General features: G+C 44.6%; 1 protein-coding gene across 1 annotated transcript in view; it reads right to left on the bottom strand.

The window, feature by feature from the left end:
• Positions 1-24,016, bottom strand: part of LOC146185734 (uncharacterized) — a 38,511-nt gene extending 14,495 nt beyond the window's left edge. The window contains exon 1 of the mRNA XM_084607904.1: positions 23,941-24,016. Within this exon, the coding sequence (XP_084464030.1) occupies positions 23,941-24,016 (76 nt within the window). The remainder of the gene's footprint in view (positions 1-23,940) is intronic.
• Between the last annotated feature and the right edge of the window lie 305 nt (positions 24,017-24,321).

Consider the following 24,321-nt stretch of genomic DNA (forward strand, 5'->3'; position numbering starts at 1 on the left):
ATCTCATAGAGAAAATTAAAATGAAAAAGTTTGACGCCATATGAGAAAGAATGAAAACTGAAGGCGGAGCAGACTGCAAACATACGTGACCCAAATATTTGGTAGCTATCTGCTCGGTGGGCGACTGAAACGATGACATATACCATTAGTAAAATAGAAGGGCGGTTCGTTTTTACCCTTCGCGCACGGATCAATTAGGAGCACTCGATACAGACATACCGTCAGCTTAATTAAGATTGCTCATTTCTGCGCTGAAACTAATCACGTCAAGTGGGCAGCGATTGAACGATGGAAGCTCCCTGCTCGAAAAACCACTCCAATGATTACAAACGTCGTATTCCTTCCTTTTCGTGCTGGCGTGCAGCGCGGAAAACGGAAGAGTAAAGAAAAACAAAACGACGGAACTAAAAGTGCCTGCAGAGCATAAAAAAGAATAAAAGAGAGGAATATGAACTTTGGAAGTAAACATTTCTAGAGAGAACGAATTTCCCCATACCCCCCCCCACCCCCCCTCTTCTTCGCCCGCCTTTCCCATTAAGAAAAAAAAAAAGTGCAATGAAAACCGAAGCGCTGCGACAGAGGAAAACACAATCATTCTACTGAGTTTCGTGAAGCGTTCTCCGACTTCTTCGTTCGATGGTTTCGATTTCTAATTGGCAGCGACGTTCAGCATGTGCGCGTACATTGAAATGAGTGGCTCAATACTCTGGATTGCTGCCAGAATTCCCGATAAACGTGCGTGCGCCGAGAAAGGAAGGAATAATAAGAGTAATAACAGACAAGTAAGTGTTGCTGCAGCTGGATAAGCGAAAATCAATCCGCGAACGACGCTCATATAATTTGCGCGGGCATTCTTTTTGTATATAGTCCTCCGGAGCTGCGTGGCCAGTTGGGCAAAGATTATCGACGCGAGGATTACTGCTTGGGCCCGCTCGTAAATTCTGAAATGCAGCCCTTCGTTTTTTTCTCCTTGCATCACCCTGCGGTTTTGTGGTGTGGCGTTATGCGCAGCGGCCATAACAATTGGGCGTATTCTTTCGTCGCCAACTGAACCGAGCGCGTAGGGGGAAGAGAGGGGAGTTTGATGTCTTGCTTTATTTCGGTCATTTTGTTTTATTTTACCAAATGCTCTGCCATGAACATAGCTGCAAAGGTAGGTTCGAGCTGACAGTATTGCAGTGCGTAACACGTAGGACAATGCTATAGACTATTGTCCGTTTTCCTTCCAGAATTCCTTGAAGCAACTTGAGTGCCAGTGTGGCAACTGTTTATATAAACCATAACATAGTATCTCGGCTGAGCTGAAACTTGTTTCTCAGTGCTTAAATTAAGCAACTCAATGTTGGCATTACTGCTGCGAACAAAAAATCAGCAAGAAAACTACCAGTCCCGATGTCTTGATGCCAATTCATGGAGCCGTAACATCAAAAGTACGTCGTTGTTTTTTTCTCTAGTTAAAACGGATGTGAAGATCTGTGACGTGACAACTGCCGGAGAATAATGAACATTTTGTTATTTTGAAAATTTTCAGTAGTTTTTTTAAGCTTCAAAACCTACAGCACTGCAACATTGTAATATCGAGTGTGAAACGAATGTTTTGGCACGCGCTATTCACAATATTGAGACCCATGAAGATTCCGTAGGGCTTCCTGCTCTCATTAGCTGACTGTCACAAAATTACTTTTCACGTTGGCTAGCGAAGTAGTGCCATCTGTGTTTGGCGCTGACCATTCGTTTGTAAAAAACAATGAGCGCTACTACCTTTGCGTGTGCATCACGGCACCTGTATCGTGGTCATAGTCAGCATCAGGCGCACAGCGCCTAACATACTCTACACTGTGTTAGGCGCTGTGTTAGGCACAATCTTTCAAGTGAAATACATCGGAAGAGAATTGAGACGGGTTACATTGCGGTTGCAAATAAGAAATGTTGGTATTAAAATTATTAGGCAAATAAAAATGAGACAGAGTACAAAAACATGTGTTTGTTTTGAAGTTCTTTTTCCTTCGTGACGCATAGCTATTTTACATTAACTCTTACCTTTCTGACTGGTGCTGAATTTTTAGAGAGGAGTAGTATAAAATAACTAAATAACAGACTTGGTAACGGCGAAACGATTGCACTGACAGACATAGAGTTATAGCTAATAACAGGAACGACTGCTTCTTCCTTCAGCCGCTATGCCTGCTATTCATCAACCCTGCTTTTGGAAACCTCACTCGAGGATATGCAATGCAACCATTGTCTCTTTTTGGTAACCGTGCATGCCAGAATTAGCCTGAATGTTCGGGCGCTACCCAGGCAATTACTATTATTTACTGAGAAGTGGCGAAGTGGTGAAGAAGGCAGGTAATAGAAAATAAGATGGTGTTTCTTTAAGCTGTACTTTATTTCTGTAAACCCAAGAACTGGGGTAATTTTTACGAAATGCATCCGAGAATCCACAATCACGGACACACGTGTTGATGGACATTATTTTTGGTTTATTTTCAAATTATAATGTGGTGCAATGCCCCAATGAAACTAAGGAGGTTGGTGAATGCTGCGCTCGTGACAGTTAGTTGTCGCAGCGAATCTCCTAATACGTGGTGCTGCCATTCTTAATGTGCAAATCACATATATATCAAGCGTATCCGACTATTCGCGTGTGGACTCCGTCCTCTTCAAGAAGTTGAAGGATACCTAGGGAGCAAAACGTAGTCAAGTCGCGCTCGCCTCCAGTTAAATTCCATCATTCAGCCCAAATTTTCACAATTAATTGTGACCGAATTCAGAAGATATTCAGCTCTGGCTTAGCTCGTATGGCAAAACTGCGTAAATGGCTCTTATTTGTGGCTCCTCTTGCGGCTGCTCGTTCGCTCAAATGCATTTTGCTACTCGCTTAGTCAACAACTCCCCTGATTGATGCCTCTGTAATCTCGCACATATTTATTAAAGTGCAGTCTTAAGCTACCACGCAACGTGAAAGATCATCAGAGTAATACTCCCCGTTTTGGCCGTGCCGAAAGAACTTGCCTGCGTGGTATAGGGACATCGGGCTGGGACACAAGAATCCTGGAAGGTCTGATTGCCACCTCACACTCCTATTTAAGAAGAGATACCTCAGTGGAAAGTTCTGCCATCGTAGCCTTGCTATCTGGTCTAGTGAGGTCACGCAACCCACCGACCAATGAGTGCTCGACCATGTCACTCGCCACACGCCTTGGTCACGTGTTTTCGCTCATGACGCCAACGTCGACCCCAAGATAGGCGACAACGCCGACGCGGCATTTTCTGAAGACTAGGACCTTTAACGCCTTGTTTACCTGTTTGTCCTTCAAATACACTTTATAGATTATGGCTATCAAATCAGTTGAGAACTTTTGGTCCTGGCTGCCAGCACTGCCACAGTCGCCTGCCTGTTTTGGCGATGCTCTTAAGCCTCAAGTTGGGAGGTCGGTTTGACTTCAAACTTAAGTCGTTGCTATTGCGTCCGTAAGGCGTAAGCAGTTCCATCTGATGCAGAACGCGAACACAGAAAATACGCTTAATTTGAACGAATTCTTCATTGGAATCCATTATCTCGGTAAGAACAGGAAAAGGGCTTCGTACTATTTAGTTCAGGCAGTGGCGTCGAAAAAGCACAAGAGTAGCCTTCTGCTATACAGTTTACGCAATAACATTTTACGGTAGCTTTATGGCGTCCGATCGAAATGAGGTGACCGCCATGTAGCTGAATTGTTATGCATTTTTTAGAGACATCCGTTTTATTAATTCACCTGCGCTAAAATTACTAATATAAAAGGCAAACCACCTGTTTTACCGCGACAGTCGTTATGCGCCCGTACCCGGCATTCGGGTGGATATCTGAGTCGTAGTAGTAGTTTTCTGGTCAACGAGGGTGTTGTCACGGGGACATCCGGAGTGTTATTTTCATGTAAGACTAACGAAGATTACCGTGGAAGAAGGAAGATATTCTGTGTGTGCTGGAACGCGCAGTCACAGGATAATAGTGGAATTTTATGCCATTGTAGCTGCAGCTGGTGAGTGTCCGTTGTCATAGCTTTTGCGTCATTGTTCACTCACCCTCGCTCGGCTGAGGAGCGGAAGGGGGGTCGTTCCTGGCGGTAAAGTGATTTTTTATCTTAAGTGTCGGTTCGTGCGGACACATTCTTATGACAGGCTCTGTCTGTGTCATTGTGGGCCAAGAAATACTTTCACATTCAAAATTACAAATTTCATACAGCTTTATGTAACGTGGACGAAAATGTCGCCAACCTGTGTGTCAAAGAATACTAGAAATGCCGCATTTGTGCGCGTTGCTTTATTAAATCAACAAGCCAGCGGGCACCTGACACGTGGCTGCAGTTTTTCAAGTATGCCCAACTGCAACAAATTATTGCGCGACTGAAGTTCTTTATAGGGCATCACGTAGGTTACTTCAGGGCATTATCCCAACGTTGGCTATAGTGTTTAATGTGTTACTTTAGTTGGCTACTGGCTTGAACGAATAATAAACGAAACAAAATCAGACAAAGGCGCAGTGCGGGCAAGAAAGCCTTCCCTTCATTCGATCTTGACTCCCCACTTCAGGTAACTCTAACCAAATGATCCCCGAAGTAAGTTAGCTTTAGGTAACGTACGTCGGCGACGTGCTCTTTCGCGAACCAGGAAATGAAAATAAAACATTCAGTATAACCTCCCTTTACGCATTCCTCTAGCCGATGCTTCACTGTTTGCGCGGGCCCTAGATCGGGGAACACGATGTCTTTCCGTGCTGCACTGCTTGTTTCCCTCAAAAGCAGCCCTCCGGCGAGCTCGCCTCTGCAAGTGTAACTACTGCGCACTCCTTTTGGCGCCACAGCGAAAAGGCCATAAGACGAATCTTTCTTCGCCACAGGCCCTGAAGAGTTTAAACTCCAGGCTTGAAAAACGAGCTGAACAAGCCCGGGGTCACATTGCGGAGTGGGGAAACAGAAAGAAAACCTTGTATATACCCCCCCCCCCCCCCCCTCTTAGCATCTGCTCGCGCCTGTTTGCGTTCTTTGTTTATATTCCTTTTGCAGATTTGTTTTCTGTTTCCAAGCAGACTCCGTAAAGAACGACAAGAAGCCAGAAAGGAAGCGGTGGGTGGAGCATCGGTGACCTCTTAATGCAGTCTTCGTGTACGGCGCGGGAGGGCGAAGCTGCCGCGATCGAATTTCCGCGTCGCAGCCGCCGAACGGCCCACCCGATGCTTCTGTCTTTGCTTCTTATCTGGCTTGTACAAACTTGTTTTTGCTTGCGCCTGTGTGTGCATGTGCATTTGCACGTGCTTTGCGTGTAGCTATTACGCTTTCAAAGTGTGTATGTGATTACGTAATCTACTTTGTATTATTGCTTGGTACCTTTCCTTTCTTCCCTTTTTCCCATGCGCCATTATTTCAGATTTGCTGGATCAACGGACAGACATCTATGTTTCTCTAAGAACCGACGTTGATAGTACATGCGCTTTTTCCTCTCTGGCCTACAAAGAGGAATGTTTAAGCACTGACGGGGCTGTTGAAGGTTACGTAAAAAAAAAAAAATACCATAGAGGCATTATTCAAAAAGATGAAAACTCTGTGAAGCCGCTCGTATCGAACCGCGTAGAGGAAAATGAAATAACGATTTTTCTTCGGACCTCTTTTTGGAAGCAGGAAAATAACGGTTGCGCAGATGCCGAGGTACGAAATAAGCACTCAATACCTAGAGCGTATGCATCAAGCATGCATGGAACACTACGAGCTGGCGGTGGGAAAGTTTTGCTTTTTGACGTCGTTTAGTGAGTATGTCGTATTAGACGCCTTATTGACCGTTGTCTCCTCACGTAGTCAGGTACCCTACTTTTGTGCCAGGCGATGTCAGGGCCGTATCTCTCGCCACGCGCTCTCGAAGTGGTCAGTATTTGCAGCCTCGTGTTCTTATTGTGCGCTTTGCAGCACTCAGTAATCGGATCGCACAGATTACAATATTTCTGGAAAGCTTTGTTTAAGCTTCGCATTTGAGGGCACGACACGACAGCGTTAAAGGATTGTCCGCTGTTCGCCTTTCAGATTCTCGCTTGCGTACATGGACTCTCCTACTCGCTTAACCACTAATCCCTTAATATCTGCCTCTATTATTTCGCAAATACTTTGCAGCATAAAACCGTAATCACCCTTCTTTTCTGAAAGTCCATCCGACATACACGTAAACTCCGCTTAACCTCAAGGGTAGCACGCTTGACTCAGAATGCAAGCGCCCTGGAAGAAGGTGTTATTTCAATCACATTCCTATCTGAGCTGAGAAGCCCGAGTTGGAAGCTCCTGCCAAATCGGCCATGTCACGTGGTCACGTGACGTGACACCATCCTTCCACCAATGAGTGACCAACCATATCAGCTTTCAGCTGTCACCTCACAGAGCCATGTCCGTAATGTTTCGCTCGCAATGACGATGCCGTGGACGCCGACAGCAACGACGCCCTATTTATTCCCTGGACAACGGGGAATTTAACACTATCGCAATAATAGCATACGATAATTAGCGCTACCGGAACTAGTGGTTAAGTATCGACAGCAACCACTTTTTATCATATCCAGAAATCTTCCTTTAGAAGGCAATGTATTGTGCCTCACGTTTCAAAGAATGCAATTTCTGAGACAGTACACTGTGTTTACAAATAGCTGCCAATACCACCTAAGTTAAGTCAATTATCTACACCTCAGAAACACGGTTCAGTTGAAATGCTCTAGCGCTCTAGCGCACTATGTTAATGTTCAGCCTGTGTGGACAAAGGGGAACATAGGGCTCGTTCAGCTGAAAAGCCGTCGCCGTATCCCAGTTTGAGAACGAAACGTTTCAAGGACGATTCGGAAACGTGTCGGGCAAAAAGGCAGTAGTTTAGCTCTGGTTAAACCTGGTAAGTTGCGCAAGTAATACTGCAATGGTTGCGCTTAAGGTTCGGCATGTAGTGTAGGTATTAAGTCATTCTTATGCCATAGGCAATCACACACTGAACACACGCTTGCAGATGGATTATTCGTGAAACGGCGGTGAAACTCCCGCGTCGCGGAATCGCATCCACCAACCCGTCGAGCGTAGTCCAAACGTCTTTGCTCTTCCACGGCCCGAGTCAAATCGGCCATGTCACGTGGTCACGTGACGTGACACCATCCTTCCACCAATGAGTGACCAACCATATCAGCTTTCAGCTGTCACCTCACAGAGCCATGTCCGTAATGTTTCGCTCGCAATGACGATGCCGTGGACGCCGACAGCAACGACGCCCTATTTATTCCCTGGACAACGGGGAATTTAACACTATCGCAATAATAGCATACGATAATTAGCTATCAGGCCAGCAGGACCGAAAGATTTACATCTTTTTCTCAAACGTGCTCCTCAGTTTCTTTTGCACGTTGTCTTTTACGCCCTTCACACCTTTTTTGTCTTTCTGGCAGCATCGCGAACTCGTTCTTTCACAAGCCTTTTCTCTCGTTCTTCAGCAGTCTCCTGAGCACGTCGTTGTCGCTTGGTTGCATTCCACCGTTCTTGGCTACTCTGTGATTCTTCTCGTCCTGTTGATGCCGACTCATCACTGTCCAAGGCATTCTGAAGACTTCATGCAGGATCATCACCAGACGTAAAAGTGTCTAGAGGAGCAAGACGAGCTCGTCTAGCAGCGTCTTGCGCCGAGCCCGTTGTCGTTGTCTGGCTTCGGCGCATCGCCGATGCTTCTCCTTGTAAGACCATAGCAACTGATTTACCCCGACACGAACTCCTATTTCTCTCTTTCCACTTTCACGCCTGTTAGCTATCGTCTTTTTACTACTGCGCTATTCCTTACCCTTGGCGGCGGCCGTCCGCCTCTTGGACCCTGAGTGGTGCGTCCCGACCACCGCTTCGGCGCACGTGCCTGGTTTTCGACGCGCGCATGCAACATCGGACCTTGCTCGCATCGCATGTGGTGAGAGAGTGCGATCCGGGGAACGCCAGGAGTGCGAAGTGCGTGAATACGAGAGTGAGCGGTACGTCAGCACAGAGAGCGGACTTTTCTTTCACATCTATCTTTTTTCGTTCTAAAGCTAACACTCCCCCTTCCTCCCTTCCCTTACGGCGCGGTTCAGGTGTCGACGCAGCTGCGGCTCAAAGTCAAGCGTGGCGCTTCTCGCGGTTCGATGGTCTCAGCAGCCTGTCTGGCGCGGCTGTGGGCTCTGTCGTTAGCGAGATGACGTATGTGTAGGACGAATTTATCTAGGTTAAACGAATGAGAGGCGCAGATGGAACTTCACGAAGATGGCGATGCCCACTGCACAGCACGATAATGTGGTGCAGTTTTACACGAGGCGTTATTGGCTGCGGCGATAGCACAGTGCTCACGTGCTTGGGCACGACGATGAAGACAATATTCCCTGCGCAATGCAACAGTTCAAGGTTACAATTACACCATGCATTGACGTGGCGCTTTGCAGATGGGAGGAGTAATGTTAACACTTGAAGAATACGGATTCAAATCAAAATTGTGACGCAACCGCTATTGCACAGTATTCCGGAGTGGTGTACGTTATTGCGTTTCACTTCCCAGGTAGCGTCAATCTTCTAGCCGAGTATGAGGCTAGTTCGCAACATGGATTCGAACTGACGACCTATATACCTCTACTTGTATGCCACTCATTTTAAATGTAGGTGTGAACCAAGAAGCCAGACAAATACTATGCCTTTCTTTCCAAAAGCGAAACCAAACTAATGACATTGAATACTTTTTCAAACTCGGTGCCAGCCTCTAAAAGAAAAAAAAAAAAAAAAAAAACGCGAAATGAAAAGGCAATCCTAAAGGCGCTATTTAGTCTACCCTTATGGCGAAGCGCATGATCGACCCCTTGCTTATAGGTTCACATAATCGAGGCCATCGAACAAGTGGTATTCGGCCTGCGCATCAGCGGCGTACGCTGATCGTTTTATATGCCGCTTTTACGGTACTAAGAGGGGAAAAAATGAAAGGACATTTAGTTACACGTTGAGAATGCGACATCATTAAAGCCTGGAGTTCACCTAGCCTGCTGTCACCCTTTCGTCACTGCTGCTTTTCGTCTATGATGAGGACTGTGAAGCCGACGATACTCAGTGTTCAGCGCCACACATACACGCAGTCACGCTGTCCGCTTGCGATGTTGGTCTACTTAGTAGGCACACAGGTCATTGATCCTGGCTCCATTACAACTTGATACACGGAACTGTGTGGAGGCGTCTGCACAAAGAGCAGCTACGAATGTATGCCGGGTCCGCCAAAGTTCCCCAGTCCTGTCACGGGAGAATTACACTTGTCAAGTCTGAAATGTCATTTGATCTTATGGCGTCCACACCCTGTCAACCACTCTTCGAATTTTATACCAGCCGATCAGCCACGATGCCGCTAACCGATAAGGTTTTCAGGGTTACGGCATTTATTATTAAACAGTCTTGTATCTTTCTTGATAAGTATTTGCCACGTAGCGATCTTTTTGACCACCCATCTACTAAATATTGTGCTTCGTCAGAAAATGCAATTTCTTTTGTCATTCGTCTTTTATGCATATCAGCCTGAATTGAATATGCGCAGCTTTTATAAGTTTAATTGTTCTGTTTTAAATTTTAAGTCTACATGGCACACCTCCACCCAAATTTTGGAACTTCAGGAATCGCCACATTGCTTTCAAATTCGATTTCGTTCTCCATGTTATCCAATAACTGCTCGATTTCAGGATATTGTGGCCCGCACGACCTGAACGTACAAGTGCACATCCGAGCTCTCCAGAAGTGAAACGCTTTTAGTACTAGTTAAAGCTTGTTGAAACTTTGTTTATCGACACGAGGTTCCATCGCTGGCATGGCTATGTAGGCAGCTGCTCTTCCGTTACTTGCCTCGCTTTGAAAATTATGCTCGCGTGATGTATAATTTCGCGCGAATAAACGTCAACCAAATTTCTGTTTCGTATTTCACACATCATAATATTTTATGGCGAACTGCTTGTAGGCTATTTAGGTTTTAGCTAGTTTTTTCTTAACTGCCCATATCGATAGCGCTGTATCTGCGATTTTTTTTTAGCTTCTGACATAATTATCGCACTAGAGTTAAGGAGGAGGAAGATGAGGAGGAAGGGCAGGGAGGTCAACCAGTAAAAGCAAACAGTTTTTTACCCTGCACTGGGGGAAGGGGATGAGTGGATATAAAAGTTGTGAAAGAGGGATAATTGAAGTTAGTACAGTCACATAACAGATACGCCCCATCACATCACGTCACAGTCATGTCATATCAAACTCATAGTCTTTCGATTAGGCCTCTGGTTCCCATAAAGCGGAGCAGGGCCTGGGAGGCCCCCACCGCAGACGATCGCCGTGGCCAGGGACCCAAAATCTTAGTTTCACTCAATGGGCGTCCATCCAGATGCTCCAGCGCACGGCACAGACACTGCCTTTCCTCACTGTATATCGGGCACCCACAAAGAATGTGGCCTATAGTCTCGTCGCACGTGTAGGGCTGTTTACCATGCCTATTATAAAAGAATACGAGTTTGTGAATGCTACACCAACCCACAGGCGGCACAGCCAAGTTTCTTCACGTCGGGGTAGGCCAGGTGGAAGGCGGAGCTTCAGGATTAAACATTTAGGTATTCGCACAGAGTAGAATCAAGCATTAGGTAAGAATATTTTCCCTCTTAATAAATGAAGATACACAGAACCAACAAGTTGTCTTCCTGAGCGCTTGACAATGTGCTACCTATTTAGCAACCACTTGACTAAAATAATCATAAATATGAAAGGAGCAGAAGCAGATATAACCACCGCTTTCTTTTCCTCCTCAGTTTCCTCTTCCTCTTCCTTTTTTTAGATTTACACAAACAAAAAATAATGCCAGTCTGTGAGCAGAGCAGTGAGGCTGTCGAAAATTGGGAAATTCGGATGTACCATGAGATATGATGAAAACAAGACGCCTACCAGGAAATAAAACGAAAACAGAAGCCGAGCGGCTCGGACAGAGCGAATGGAATGAGGATGGCCTTCGAACAAGTCCGTTGCCGCCGAAATGAAACGCGAAGCAGGCTTCTCGAGCGAATGGACGACATTCAGTCTGGAAACAAATATGGCCAGTGGACGAGGCGTACAGCGGTGCTCTGCCGCTCCGGACAGAAGAGAACAGCTCGCTCGAAAGGCTTTAGAGCACAAAAAAAAAAAAAAAAAAAATCAAAGACAAAAACATGACCAAGAGGCGAGATGGGAAATTCAGGACCGGTTGTCTCCTGGCGAGACGTCGAGGTTGTGGTGACTGGAAAAAACGTGAAAAGGCTTGGGGGCCGGAAAACTTCGAACAACTTCACAAATAAAAAAGTTTAGAAAATAACTTAATAAAAGTAGTCTGAGAGAAAGGATAGCGCGCAAAGCTTAAGGAAGTTGATTGAGAGGAGGAAGACAGAGCATCCTTCTGCGGAAGGAACATGCACTCTTGGGACGGAGTGAAAAGAAGAGAGATCCACCAAATCTCTCGAGATGCAAGTAAATGGCTCTACTGCAGTCTCCATTCTTCGTGTCCGATCAAACAAAAGAAGCGCGCGGAGGGCGCCCTAAAGAACTCGTGTTACGGTGCGATAATGCGGACGACCTTTAAGGGGGAGAAAGTTGGCTGTTCTCAACCATGCCGCGATGGTGAAGGCAGCCGGCGCTTGCGCACTGCGGCCTTGTTTTGCAGTTTGGGTAGGAGCTGTAAAGTGACTTATTTACTTCTTCCGAAACAGGTTTTGCTTAGGTTTTGATGAGGTACGACACCAGTGTTAGCCTCACCAAAAACGACTCGTTGTTGGGGACAGGCATAGCCTATACCGCAGAAAGAAGCTAGCGCTTCATATGTTCCCATCATAAAGCAGAAGTTGGCGAAAAGACGGAGCGCAGCAAAGCGAATGGTAAATGTTTTCGCCCGCCATAGAAGTTCGACGGCAGAGACAGCTGTAGGTTGCCTATAGTCACAATTCTTCCTTTCCACAAAACCTGAGTGTTAATTCTCAGGCTTTAGTATCAAGAAGGATCAGTACACTACCAACGCCCCGTGCTCATTATTAGAGTAAGTGAAGTATGAAATTTACTGGAAAACATAAACCAGTCTTGAAACGAACGTTGCGTATCCTTACTTCACTCCGCCATGCAAGCAATAAAAGTTTAGCTGTCGCAGCTAAAAAGTGTGGGAAAGCGCCCTCATTCAGATGGTGTCATAGGATAGGAGTGAACGCTGAAAACGCCATGGAGGGAAAAAGGTGGATTCACGGTGGAGGTAAATATAACGCTGCACTTTTGAGGGGATGCTGGATACCGGTTCGCAATCCGTTTCCCGTGTGCCAACATCCCAGAGTGCAGAATCGTGTCGTTTTCTCTCAAGTGCGGGTGAATCGTCGTGTGTGAACTCGAGGACAAGAACCATCGGTGCAGCCGAAAAGAGTTGTTTGAACAGTCCGATAGCTGATGCGGGTGTGCTTCGCATGAAGGATACGCTGATGCGATCTGACGGTTGCGGACGAGAAGGCGCAGGTATAGAAAAGAAGCTGCTGCTTTTAAGTTTTGCTAATTTCTGAACTGCATTTCAAAGTTGTCTTCTTGTCACGTTCTTAGAATAGAAATAGTTAATTCTCAAAGGAGAGTGCAGACTTCTGACTGTACGCACTGACTTATGGTGTAAAAGGTACAATAAGTTTCTGATCCTAACGATGACAGAGATCTGGAATCGATTTCACAAACATGAACTTACTTAGTAAATGATTTTAAGGTTACTATTGTTAAATGGTCAATCCGTTTTATCAGCTCACTGCAATTGATAACAACCTGCAATGAAATCTTAACTGTTGAGATTCATAAATAGCAGTATTCTGTATACATGAAGTATGGCTCGAGGAATGAACACCATTAATATTATCTACTCTTCAAACCTAGAAGAACGATAGGATTTGGATGTAGTCACTTGCAGTCTGTGCAATATCCAGAATATAGCACCCTATCCTTTTAATAACTGTAAAAGACTAAATGGTGCCTATGTTTCTGGTAATGTTGGACTCTTTCAGTGTAATGACTGCCAAGTCCATAAATATCGCCCTAGGTTTTGTTTTTAGTTGCTTGCCCGGTGCTAACATCTTTAGGGATTTTGTTAACCATGCATGCATCAGAAACTGACGTTTCATTCCTAACAATTAAAGCAATGTACTAAACAGAAACTAAAATATTTCAGTTCCTTTACTACTCTTACGTCGGTACTAAGGAGAAATGATCACCGGGTAATTTATCTTTGGTAGGGTATATGAAAAACAATGTTCAATGTATGTCTTAATGAATCTGACCTGAATTTCGCTTGATGGTGCTGCTCAAGAAAACAGCTCGCAAAAACGAATTATAGAAAAGGAATAAAAGAAACAAAAGCCCTATGGGAAAGTGAGGCATGTTTACGGATGGTCATAAGTACAAATAAACCCGAAAATCTTCCGAAGTGCAGAGCAGGGGCAGCAGTCTGCTTAAGTTTGGCGGTTCTTTTACCCTTCACTTCTGAGGATTCAAAGAAACGAAACACTCATTAATTAGCGGAGTACAGGTTGCTTCAGCTAAAAACGCCCGCTAAGTTCTTCGTTTCAAGTTTAATTCTTCTTCATATGAACTTTTACAACAGGTGGTGTACAGTGGTAAAGGCAATGTGAAAGACTCTTCTTATGCGGATTACGGAAATAGGGTATAAAATGGCATTTCGTGTAAGTTTTATGTTAGATGTTTACTCTGTAAAGTGCACAAATGTTTCTTGGTTTCGCTGCCTATGCTTATTTGCATTGCATCAATAGGTTCTGCCATCATAATGAATCCTATGGCTCAGATTTCGACAATTTCTTAAACGAATTGAACACTGACCGAAACGTGCCATAAGACTGAGGTATAAATGAAGGCTATCTCACCTTATGTGGTGTACACTGAGCACACCAATGTTCGAGAAACTGGGATTTATACATTTAGTTTCACGTAGAAAATCGTATAAAACAAACGTATGTGAAAAAATGCGGTGAAACACCGCCACTAATCATATAGCTCCTCACTTGACCGCATCTCGGAAAAATAGCAGTGATTCTTTAGAATGCATATTATTCTATGTTTCTGTCAGCACTGTTTGTCACGTTTTGTTATAGTTTGCGCTCTCTTCAGTGCACATTTCAATAAAAAGCAACCCACTTCTCGCTTTGCAGAAATGGGCTTATACTATTTTCCCTACGGAGTGCCGCACTGTCTCTAATTTTTGGTAAAAAAATGGTAACAAGGATCTACTAAAATATTCGTCGATGAAGCCTACGCGTTTGTGCTATAATAGCCTAGAGTGTGGAAGTTGATACTAAGGCTACTTTTCACAAAAACGTTTAATTACTCACTGACGGATAGTATCTATATTAATGCAATCGTGATCATGGTTTGCAGAATCGGACTATATAAATGCGAATAAGTACACTTATCACAAAATGATCAGTAAAACGAATTTTTGTAGCTTTTTCTACACCCTATACACATTTACTAATACCCCGCTGTAGTGGCGCAGTGGTTAGGGCACTCAACTACTGTGCCCAAAAATGCGGGATCGAATCCCGGCCTGGGCGGCCGCTTTTCGGTGGGGGCGAAAAGCTAGGCGTCTCGTGTTGTGCGATGTCAGTGGACGTTAAAAGATTCCAAGGGGTCGAAAACTCCGGAGCCCTCCACTACGGCGTCTCTCATAGCCTGAGTCACTTTGGGACGTTAAACCCCAAAACCAGACTAAACTTTTTCTAATAAAGCCGCCGATCGATCACTTTATAGACACGAAGTTTCTGTTTAGGAAAAAAAAAAAAAAAAAAAAAACAAATAGCGCCGAAAGTTCAATATGGCTGATTTGATAAAACGTACTGAATCATACACCTAGTGGTTCGAGTAATCGCGTGGGAGGTAGGAGGCCCACTGTTCGATCCCTTTAGCGCCCTGTCATCCACCCATTTACAATGTTTCTCCTTGGATTGGCGCCCGTTCTCTCTTGATTGCCTGGGAAAACAGGCCTTTGGCCTAACCATGTGTAGATTGAGATAGTATCTGCAACTACATCATTTGACCAAGCTGTCTTTGACCCCTTAATATTTGTGGCCACCACTGAACCAAAGGAAAAGGGAAATATATTTCGAACGTGTTTACGTTGTGGATGCTCTATACGATCTTATTTCGCAGCCATTTGCCTCCTTACCCATTTTCTTTGCAATGAATGTCTCGTTTACTATTACGCGGCGCTGCGTATAGCCTACACTGTGTTATTGATAAGAGAAGTTTAATGTTTATTTTCATTTATTAAGTCCCAAAGCGACTCAGGCTACTAGAGACACCGTAGTGGAGGGCTTTTGAAATTTCGACCACCTGGGGTACTTGAACGAGCACTCACATCGCACAGCTCACGGGTGCCTAGCTTTTCGCCTGCACCCAAAAGCAGCCGCCGAGGCCAGGATTCGATAGCGCATCTTTGGGCAAAGTAGTCGAGCACCCTAACCACTGCGCCACCCTGGCGGGGCGAATATAGCTCCTTTCATCGCGCAGTATGAACGCGAATGCATAATTAGCTTCGATTATGATTTACTTATGCTCCTGCTCTAATTATGCACAATCGCAATTTTTGTTACCTTCTTCGTCATGTGCTTACTCCAAACTGCGCACAGGTAGGTCATCCGACATCCATATGATTCGTTATCTCTTCTGCAATCTAGAATAGGGTTCCAGCACTTGCTACCAAACCGTAGGTGCTGCATCAGCACACATACGGGGTAACTGAGAGCGAATGGCTATATTAAAAGGGCTCGGTTTCTGTTTTCCTTCGCTGTCGTGTTTGCCTCGTGGATATCGACACGGTTCGACATGGACGTCAAGTCAGCCTGGCCTGAAGTGGAGTAGGGCTCTACTTTGAGCCTTCGATCGCACGCGAAGCGTGACTAGATTTTTGAAAAGAGGTGAAGTAAGAAATATAGAAGAGGAGAACGGTGGGAGAGTAGGCGGCAGAACAAGGGAGCAGCGATGGAGACGGAAGCCAAAACGTGGCGGGGCCAGCAATTCCCCTTCACTATTGGAAATCGACGGCGAACGCACACCAGTCGAAGCGGGACCTGGAGATGGCTGGGGCGGGGCTCTCTCCTGAGCACCGGCGGAATTTCGGCCACGTCGCTCGGGAGCCCTAAAGGGGAAAACGCGAACACAGAGGGAGGAGGGTAATGGGTGAAAGAGAGGCATTTTGGGGGAAGGGATGAACAGGGAGGACGCGAAAGGGAAGGGAAGCTGAAACGCACGGGACGAAGAGCTTCGAGTCAGAGGTGCACGCAGCCGGGCCGGGAACGATGGAGGCAGAAATGACGAGACAGAGGAAGCGCTAGAAGCGCAGGTGGAAGGGATGGGGAGGAAAACACGCTCGCACCTCTTCTCATTAAGGAACGCACTTGAAAGGAGGCCAAATTAGCTGGGACCGTTGAGTTCTCATAATGAGAATGGGCTTCCAAATTGCCTGCTTTACCTTGTGAATCAATTCTGTAAGGTAGTTGCTTGCGAGCACTAAAACTGCCCGTAGTTCGTGGATGGCAACATATACATCTAGTTCGTTCCGATGCGCACGATACTATAAAAACCCTGTTTCGCACTCTTCTCTCTCTCTCTCTCTCTCTCTCTCTCTCTCTCTCTCTCTCTCTCTCTATCTCTATCTATCTCTCTTTCGCTTGCTCTCGGCCCAGAGAGGGATGAAACTGAGGCGGCATGGGGAAACGGACGGCTCCACAAAGCTGCACATTATGGGACCTGCGCAGTGCTCCGCACAAAAGACCAGTGGGGTCCTAATAGCTCGAAGGCGCCGTTAGAAACAGCAGTGAGTTCACGGCGTCGCGACCGGGGTGATTGCTGCTGCTGTCGAGAAGGCGCTGCTGGAAGCCGGCAAGCTCGCTTTTGTTCATCATGCACCAGTTTCGCCGGTTAACAATGTAGCCTCTTAAACTGGCCCGTTTTGGGATCTTTTGTTTTGGCGCTAGCGACCGCTCAAGCCGGCTGCAGTAGTAATTAGGAAAGAGAAGAACAGAAGTAAAAGAGTATTGTGATTAAGAAAGAGAAAATTCCAAGAGCGATCTTTTTTATGGAATTAATTTTTCTAACTTTGTTTTTATGTCTGTTTTATAAAGAAAGAAACTTCGTGGAGGCTTCCTTTCTAACGTAGTTTCCAAGGCAGACGTTTTTAAGACAGCAGTGAAGGACACAGTCCTTTGTCTAAATTAAACAGTTTGGCGGAGTAAAAGCTGAACGTAATTAGGTCTAACAAGTATTAGACATCTCCCAAAGAACAGCTTTCGGTTGTTGCCATTTATATAACGCCACCGCACCGCTGCCAAAAAAGACTTGCTTGTAAGAAATGAAGTCCGGCTACCATGATGGTGTACTGCGTTACCCGTTTGGGACATTTTTTTCTTACGTTTTCACCACATTCTCACTACATTTTGAGAATGAGACTATGTGGATAGTAGAGGCTATTGGAAAGTCGAAAACTGAGTATTAAGCCAATTACCCGGTTATATCATTGATATGCTTTTATTTATCATACATTAAGACACACATGGCAGTCATCAATATATATTTATTTTAATATGTTTAACAGACTACTTTAATTACCAGTAGGAGCGCAGACCGCTTGATTGCTGGACTAACTGCTTTCACCGATTGCGGTAGAGACAGGGTAGATATATGGGAGTCTTGTAGAACTCAAAGCAAAGTGAACAAAAGCTGAAGGGAAGCCTAATTACGCTAGCCAAAAGTTTTGGCATGGGAACTTGTTTTCGTTTGGTAACATGTTCTGTGCGCCGCCTACAAGACGCGCGTCTCGCATTCGCGAGTATGTTTTCACGATGGCCGCGAATACAGCAAGCAGTGTGAGGTTAGTTATAAATTATTTGTTCAAAAAGAAATACCGTGAAGTTTTTATACGAATAAGATAGGCTGATCCTATACCATCAAAGACGTGTGGCTTTGGAAAAGATCATAAAACTTTGTCGAAATCTATTGTCTTTTAATTCACAACAATCTCATGCCAGACTATGAAATAAAGAGAGGATTGACTTTTTCGTAGTACAAAGCCAATGCTGCTACTCACGATGCTTCATACACATACGGTTTATGATATTTAACATCCCAAAGTGATTGAGGCTATGATGGCCGCCATAGTGGAGGGCTCCGGAAGTTTCAACCATCTAGGGTTCTTTAACGTATACTGAAATTTCCCAGTACAAGGGGAACCATAATTTTCGCCCCATAGAAAAGCAGCCACCGCGGCCGTTATTTGAACCCGCATGTTGGGTTCAGCAGTCTAACGTTGTAGCCACATAGCCACTGCGGTGGGACGCTCTATATATATACATGATAATGAAGGGGACCATTGTGCCACCATACTGACACTACCGGCTGCTTTAACAAAGACACAGGCACCTGACTCCTACAAGCGATCATTTTGCCCGACCACGCACCTCTTGCGAGAATGAATGAGTGGTCCTCGCGTGAGACAAGAAAAAAAAAATGAGAAAGAGAAATACATGTGCTGCGGCAACACGTCCTTTTCACGCTGTGCGTTTCTGTTTGGTACTTATGAATGCTCCAAATGTATTCACGTCGCACCGACACCGGGTAAGCGGAACAACGAAAAAGGAGAGCAAATTTTCGTGCAGCAATGTCCCGGAAAAAAATATTGCTGTTTTCGTTCATCCTAGGTCGTAACGCCCCTTCCTACCATTAATCTTGCGTCTAACTGCGCTACATTTATATTTATCAACGCATTATCAGCCGAGCGTAACGGACTCTGGAACCTACATCACAACTGTACAAATGAAATGCGATGCAAACAGTCCGCGCGGCCACGCCGCCAGTCTGACCTTCGATCGCACACTGCGTTTCGAATAGGCAAGCGGCAAGGCAAGTAACTGTAGCGCAAATAGGTTCGTAGATGCTACACTATATTTGGCATAGGTTGCCCATTTGGAAGCAGTCACAGCCAAATCCTTTATATAGGGGTCATTAATAGCCGCAAGTTTCGGCGCTCTATTCAAGGAAGCCCAGTGTTTATTCAGTCTACTGAGTCACACGTTTCAAAAATGGCGGCAAGCAAATGCGTTGCGACCAGGTTAGCAGAGACAACGACTGGAATCGTAGTACACGCGAGGAATCGAGCTTGCCCTCCTTCGGTGAGCTCCATTGTGCTTGGTTTTCTATGCTACTAATTGTTGTCGTTTTGTGCACTTTACTTTTATTTTGTGCAGCAGCTTCATGCTGTCTGAATTCACGGTATCGAGACCTTTACGCACTGTACTTTTTATGCAAAGGAAATCAATCAAGTAGTAATTGTGAAGATTTAGTCTGTTCTTTCAACGCTGGGTGAAGCAAAGAGCAATAATTTAATGTTTCTTTGGTTGATGAAGAGAGGATATCGGAAGGAGGGGTCTTATTTCACCGCCGATTCCTCTTTCTTCTCGTTTCTTTTAATGACTTAAAGTGCGCTCTTCTAAATGCTCTGACACAGTCCTCAGATGCATCGTACTCCCGTCGGCTCGCAGCAATGGGAAAGAAAGGAACAAACAAAAACAAAGCAGCGCTGGTAACTTGTCCACGACAGCTAAAATAGCATAATTTGATACGATGCCAAGATTGAAAAGGACCATTGAAGGTCTGATAACACGGACCTTTTCCACCCAGTAGAAGTGCCAGGAAGGAGAAGAAATTGTTTTCTTGTGGTCAAAGATGCGATGCGGTCTTAAAACACATTCCTCTGTTGTCTGGAGCAAACGGTGGGCACTGATGCTGAGGTGAAATAGTGGTTGCATTTGTTAGAGAAACCTTCTATGACATGTTTAAATTACTTGATGCCCATGTCAATTTGTTCGAATACTAGGTTGCCAAAAAATTTGAATTTTAAGCTTCGTTCTCTTTCTTTCTTTTTTTTTTTTTTTTGACAGAAGCTTCAAGCGTTAAACCGTTTTCAATTTTCTTGACATTCTGCTATTCCAAGAGAGCAAAGATTAGTGGTCAGATGCAAAAGGTTTATAGTATAATTGAAAAGGTGAAATGACTAGGTAATATTACAGCGACGTTTCGGAAACTTATGAGATTGAATATCACTTCAAAAACTTTTTTTATGTCGACTGCTTTTCTAGAATAACGGCTGTTAAGAAAGGCGTTAAGCTAAAGTAAGAATCGATATACGGGCTTTTTTGCTCAAAGAGCGCACAAAAATGGCCCCGCATATTTGGCTTCGTTCACTGTAAGGTTTTTTAGAAATAATTTTTTTGGTTCAAAAGAATAAAAAATTGGAGACTTTCTGCTGTGTCGATTTTTAATAGACAGTAATGGCGGTCCTTTTTTTTGTTTATTTAGTATGTGTGTGTGTGAGGGGAGGGGGGGAGAAAGGGGGGGGGGCGAAGTCCCAGGCAAAGCCGAGGGTTCTAGCGCAATACACCCAACTTGTCAAGCCAACGTGGCCTAAGTATTTTGATTTGTATTCCGAGGCGAATGATTAACACTACATTAGAGCAAAACTTAAATAAGCACAGCATTTAAATAGGTCGCCTTGTTTTCAAAACTGACTCCAAAGACTTCCTTCTGATGAGCATAGCCAGGCCTAATTGTCTTTTCTCTCGCTTATTTCAAGACGGATCTAAGCCAACTGAAAAAAAAAAAAAAAAAAAAAGAAAAGAGCGAATGTAATTTATGCCAGGAAGCTGTAGGATTACTTCCAAAACTGCCATTTTAGAAACGAACCTTAGGACCAAAACGCTGAAATGAGCATAGCTCCTGCTGAAAATCGGCGTTCAGCTAATGTGCTTTTCTATGGAAGCTCTCGTAACATTGCAAAAAGCGGACACACATGGACGTACTCGGTCCCATCTCAACGAGAAGGGTCACGCTGGCCGCGAAACAAACGATCTCCCTGGAATTCAATTTCGGATCGCTGCCCCAACTAATGCCATTCCAGAATGTGAAGATCCCTAACGAGCCCTTTTCTCCGCTCAGGCCTTTTGAATCTGCGCAGCAGGCGGCATTTTCAAAGGAAAGGAAGAGGCCGAGATTCGCATTCAATTTTCTTTTTCGTAGCGAGGTCAGGTCAAAGTATTTCCCACTCTCTGCGTCGGCTTAGAAACATTTATAGTAGAATGTATCTTTGGAAACACTGCCTCTATTTCCTTACGATGCAAGCATAATTCGATAGATGTCGTGCGTGAAACTCGAATTTCGCTAATTTTGCATACGTGAATATGCGACGAGAGAGGGACACTTCAAACAACCTGGTGAGCCGGCAGCAGATCACATTTCATACATACAGAAATATAATTAGAGAATCCCAGAGAATGGTAGACGTTGCCTTGCTAAAAGGTTGACGGCTGAAGCGCACTTCACGGACACAGGGTAACTCTTTTTGAGCCCACACAACATGCATGCATCCCTACGAGCGTTTCTGTTCATATACATAAGTGACATTTCTTTAAAATGTCATGCCAACCTAATTACAATCTGACGCCCATTACCAATTATATAATCTTATGATAGAAATAATTTAATCTTGGTCGCTGCGGTCGCTTTTCGATAGAGACGATAAACAAGGCGCCGGTGTGCTGTGCGGCGTCAGTGCACGCTTAAGAACCCCAGGCGATCGAAATTTCTGCAGCCCTCCAGTGCGGTGTTTCTCATAGCCTTAGTCGCTTTGGGACGTTAAATTGCACAAAACAGCCAACTAATACCAATCTATTACACTGGCACTTGCTAAATATACTTTGCCGAGACGCACATGATCCGATATGGTCATTCGTATCCTTTAAAAAAAATGGCGAGGAAAAAATAAATCTTTGTGTTCGAAGCAGAACAAACATTACAAATTATTCTGGTTATTTGGCTAATATGAGCGAAGGATGCACCAAGACCGGCTTTTCTTTCTGCGATACCAAACATTACAAATTATAAATATCGCTCAATAAAATGGGTGATAAGCATTTGTTATACGCACTTCTACAAAAAAAATAAAAAATATGGGGGAAAAAAAACAAGAGTTCCAGTGTACCGATCCTGGCCATTATTAATAGGATAATGTAGTGTCATTTAGAGCCCTTCCTCCGTAAGATACGACTCAGAATGTGTCAATTCACATTCTGCGAATGAGTGTTGGGCAGGTGCAATGAAGTGATCCTTTTGATATTTGAACACCAAAAATGGCTTCTCTGCAAATAAAACATAAATCCCATAGACGTGGTCAAAACCCTCATCTTATATTCAGCCATCGCCCGAAAGTGAAAAGTTGCGCAAGATGTTTAATAAGGCCAGTGAAAAGGCAAGCAAAAAATGCAGCTAATGTGTCTTAAGCGGTCTAGAGTTCAATTATTTCCGCTAGCTTTACCGGGGCTACTTAGTGAGGGCCTGAAATAAATCTCGAGCTAAAAGAGGGGTTGACTGAGGGCATCAGTTCTCGTTGGCGTTCTAAAGTAGATATACAAAATCTAAGTCTAAAAAAAAAAAATGAAACGACAACGCGGCCTCTCCTCGCATCTCTTCTATACTTTTGATAGCTCCTTCGGGGGGCCCCACCCAGCTCTGAGCGTTTTTGATAAAGTGCTGTAATTTATGTTTCTCTAACGTCAGGTTCTGAAAGTAGATTTATGCTTTCTTTTTTTCTTTCTGTGCTCAAGCTGTGGATCACGTAGGTTTGCAAGGGTGCGAGTTAGTAGGGTAGAAAAAAAACAACATATATATGCTAGTAGCGGATGCGAAGAACTCACTACGACTTATTTATTCGATACTGCCAACAGAGCAAATTTAGTGTTCCAGCTTCGCACAATTTGAAGCTTCAAAGATATGGCGTAGGGTAAAATAACTGCTAGCCTCACTTCTTGTGCAAAAAATAAAAACAATGAAGCTGGGAAGTATTACCTAACAACTCGCCGACAATTTTAGCCGATCCCAGTAGCCTTCAGCGCAATAGACAAATGTTTATATAATGTGAAAATGAGGCAGCTGGCGGAAAGAAGTCTAGTAGTCTAGTTTCGCAACTTTTAATAGCCTTTTCTTTGGCAACCGAGGAAATGTGCCTTCTGCAAGAAAAAAGGGGAGGAAAGAATCCTTCTATATTTGTTTCTTTCCCCTTCGCGGTTGTCAAAGAAATTGTGCACTTTTTACGGCTATTATCATGAGCTTTACTTATGATCTAAATAAAGACCCACAGGAACGCTTCTACGTATATTTCTTTCATATATAGGGTTCGATATTTACAAGAATATAACTGACAAGCAGATAAATTCCTTTCCTTTTACCTCAAGCTCCAAGTGATTGTGAAACCACAGGTTTCTCCGACACAAAATGGGTTATTCTAAAGCATAAATACTCATATTTACTATTTTGTTCTCTCTCTTTACATCGAAAATATAACGAAGAGATATCTTTTCTCTGCCGATAATTAATGACTATAATGAATTTGAGCAGTTTTCTTGAAACTCAAGCTCTAACGAAGATTACGCTGAATGAAAAGAAACGTCACTGAATAATGCAATACTGTACAATTGCTCACGAAAGGAATCCCTTCGTATTAAACTACTCCTAATCTTTTCCCTCGACCCGTCTATATATAAACAACCCAGACGAGCATTGAACGGTTAAAGACGCTGACCGTAGGGTTATACAAATAGTACACGTACATTGGAGATACATATTTTTTGTTTTGCACGTTAAAAAGAGACAGAGAGAGGAAAAAAAAAAGATGATTTGGTGCTTGCCTGCAATCCGTAGCGTTCAATGTCCTTTATACAAGAAAACGTGAAAGGCTATTTAGAAAAACAAAAACGTTAACTCTGCTTAAAACAGCAGGCACCATTCATGCTTCGGGAGTCAAGAGCGTTGTTTACAGTAGCGTACTCACCAAGAATGTACAACAGGATGAGAGCGGCCACGGCGACGGGTGAAGATTGTGCGATGGCAGAGTATCCCAGTCGCATGGCGTCAGTCGCGAGCGTCGTAGCCGCTGCCGCGTGGTTCTGAAGCGACCCGAGAAGCAACCCGCGCCAAGACACGATGCTTGCGGGCGCTGTCTTCGCCGTGGGCGCAGCCGCCACTTGAAACGGCGATCGCACGCGCCGGCGTCAACGAGAAGCGCGGCTCGAGTCGCCCGGCAAGCAGCCGGCTCTCCTTGCGAGCGGCATATTCCGCGCGCGCGCGCGATCCCGGTGTCCCGAGGAGCGCAGCGGCAGTGTGCGTCGGACGCCGCCGGCTGCAATGAAAAACCCGCCGCGGGTCGGACCGC

Source organism: Amblyomma maculatum, chromosome 6, assembly GCF_055883805.1.
Source record: "Amblyomma maculatum isolate TAMU_Amacu chromosome 6, ASM5588380v1, whole genome shotgun sequence".
NCBI lineage: Eukaryota > Metazoa > Arthropoda > Arachnida > Ixodida > Ixodidae > Amblyomma > Amblyomma maculatum.